Source organism: Fusarium phalaenopsidis (assembly GCF_050370095.1).
Source record: "Fusarium phalaenopsidis strain FUZ10S chromosome Unknown contig_32296, whole genome shotgun sequence".
Taxonomy (NCBI): Eukaryota; Fungi; Ascomycota; class Sordariomycetes; order Hypocreales; family Nectriaceae; genus Fusarium; species Fusarium phalaenopsidis.
The window spans coordinates 45,568-48,152 of NW_028145408.1; the positions used below are offsets into that span (position 1 = coordinate 45,568).

At 48.0% G+C, this 2,585-nt stretch overlaps 1 protein-coding gene across 1 annotated transcript; it reads left to right on the forward strand.

Moving 5' to 3' along the window:
- Nucleotides 1-469: 469 nt before the first annotated feature.
- On the forward strand, nt 470-1,207 carry LRP88_05628 (HSP20-like chaperone; the record flags this gene model as incomplete). Its single annotated transcript, XM_083242178.1, has 1 exon — nt 470-1,207. The coding sequence occupies one exon, from the start codon at nt 470-472 to the stop codon at nt 1,205-1,207; it is 738 nt and encodes a 245-aa protein (XP_083101114.1).
- Nucleotides 1,208-2,585: the final 1,378 nt, after the last annotated feature.

Below are 2,585 nucleotides of genomic sequence, written 5' to 3' on the forward strand. Positions count from 1 at the left end.
CTGTTTATTAGCGCCTTTTTTTTTAATATGGAAAACCCATTGGATTCGCTAGCGAATCCGCCGCGCAGCTGGGATAGGCCACTTTATTAACACTTGTATGTTAAGAAAGTGTGATGGCAAAGGAAGGTGTGTATGCGAAGAAGCCACAGTGGCTGAGTGGCTGGTGGATGTAGGATGCTGACAAAGGGCGTCTCACTAAGCTAGAAAAAGTTCCATGGATCTTCTCGATGCTTCGAGCAAGATCATGACCCTTCGATATGGTGAGTAACAGCTTGCGCAAGAACGCGCTGCCTAAGTGCCAATTGCAAAATGTTGATGTATAAATAAATGAGTTTCGACGACCTTGATGAATTTTTAATTATCAGAATTCGATATCTTCACTGCTCAATCAATCTGCACCAAGCACAAACATCCACTTAGCCAATCAACAATCACCTTTCACAAGTCACCAGCAAAACACATCAACAAAATGGCATTCTTCCTTCCCCGCACCGCCTACCATATCCAGGCTCCTTTGAACCCACTCTACCATCTCCTCAGGGAACTCGACCAGTCGGTTCAGCAGCCCCAGCGGCCACAGCGAAAGCACCAATGCCAGGCTCAACAGAAGAGCCACACTCCCGCTTCCTGCCCTACCTATCGGGTGAATACCCGCCCATGGGAGCCCCTCTTTGAGGCTCACGAGACGGAGGACTCCTTCGTTGTCTACGGCGAGCTCCCAGGCCTGAACAAGGAGCACGTCACTGTCGAGTTTCCCGAGCCTTGCAAGCTTGTTGTTAGCGGCAAGGGTGAGCGATTCGCAGATGCCCCCAAGGCAGCTGAAACAACCACTGGACAGACTGCTCTCGCCCCGTTCGTTGAGGCAGACAACGAAGACACCCGAAGCAGGAGCTCTTACCAGGCCACTGTCGAAGACGATGTCGATAGCGACGACTTTGAGGTTTTGAGCCACACATCAGAAAAGTCAGAGACCATCAGTCAGCCAGAGCCTGAAACTCTCAGCGAGAAGGTCAAGGAGAAGCAGACCGAGCAGCCCAAGCAGCCTGAAGAGCCGAGACACTCTGGCTATCGCAAGGAGTTCTCGCGCTACTTCACTTTCCCAACCTATGTCAACCACGAGGCGGTTACTGCCGAACTCAAGGATGGCCTCTTGACCATAGTAGTTCCCAAGGCTACTTCTGGGTCTCATCGTATCATGATCAACTAAAGGATAGAATATTAGTTCATGGGTGTCACGGGATGGTTTTGATATAGATATGTTGGAGAGCTCTTTGTTTGTTCTGATTTACTTGCCACTTAATAAACTGGCCTATAACACTTCCCTCATCTGCAATTAACTGCGTGTATTTTTAATAAGTGAACAATTTGATACAATGAAAGCAAATAGAATTGCTAGGAAGATTGCTTACCAGCTCCTCTTATATAGCCCTGTAGGACTTTACGCCTATAGGGCATATTAACTGCATTTAGCTTAATTGCTTTTTACCTCTTTGGTTATTAATTTTTAAGTACCTTTAACTTTTACAGGATAGTAAGGCGAATAATGCATAAGTAGGAAATATAAATCTTAATATTAAAATTTACAAGCTATAGAACTACTAAGAGCTAAATAATTTAACTCTATCGCTTCTGAAAACTTTAATAAACGGCTTTGTACTTGATAGCAGAAGCTTAGCACCTTTGTTACTAGCTGTCGCCGTATGCCACAAATATCGGCTATTTGTGTAAGTGTCTATATAGCTGCGCTTGGACTGGGCCTTCGGGTTCCTGGTGCATCGTGGATGAGATCATGGTGAGGGTTGTGTGTGTGTGGGGGGGGCGGAATTCATATTGTCTCTCACCCGTCCTCCTGTAGAGTAAAAACATGGATCAAGAGACTTCTACTAGCTGTCTCAGAAGACTACCCAGGCTTTTCATTTACCATCGTTATCATCCTTGTGCCGCTCAGATACCCAAGACTTGTGCGGATGTATTGCCATACCTAGCCTCAGAAAGAGCTGCACATACCACCCAACTGGGACTGCCCCAACGCGAAGACTCGTATACGCTTGCCACAGCCCTGCATGAGGCTCGTGGGCCTTCATGCATTTATGTGAGAGGAATATCTCTAACCCATAGTTCTTATGAAGTGCCTTCGTATAGAGAACTGTAGTCACAGCCCAGGACATCTCTATCTTTGCTGCAAGGCCAAATGAAGCGACAATTTCATAGCCTCGCCCAAAATTGTGTCGTTACTTCTAAACGTATCCTTCTGGCGGTTGGGCCACTCGGTACTTGACGTAGGGCAAGCCCCGGCTAGAGGCTGTCTGGGGTCGGTAAACATAATGCTCCCCGGTGGGCAGCCATTCCAGGTACCATCCATTCTGGCCGCCTAGACCATGATACCCTTCCATCCTCCGGGACGCGGTGAAGTCTGCGTCGACCTAGCTCTCGACCTTTGAGCTCCCCAACCAAGACCCAGCTTGGCCTTCTCGGCTTTCTTACACAACCAAGGTTAGGACGAAGAACTCTCGCCAAGTGTTGGCTCATCCAAGGCCCTCAACAGCTCCAGTCCAGCATCCTAAGGCCCGCCACAGGCCAAGATA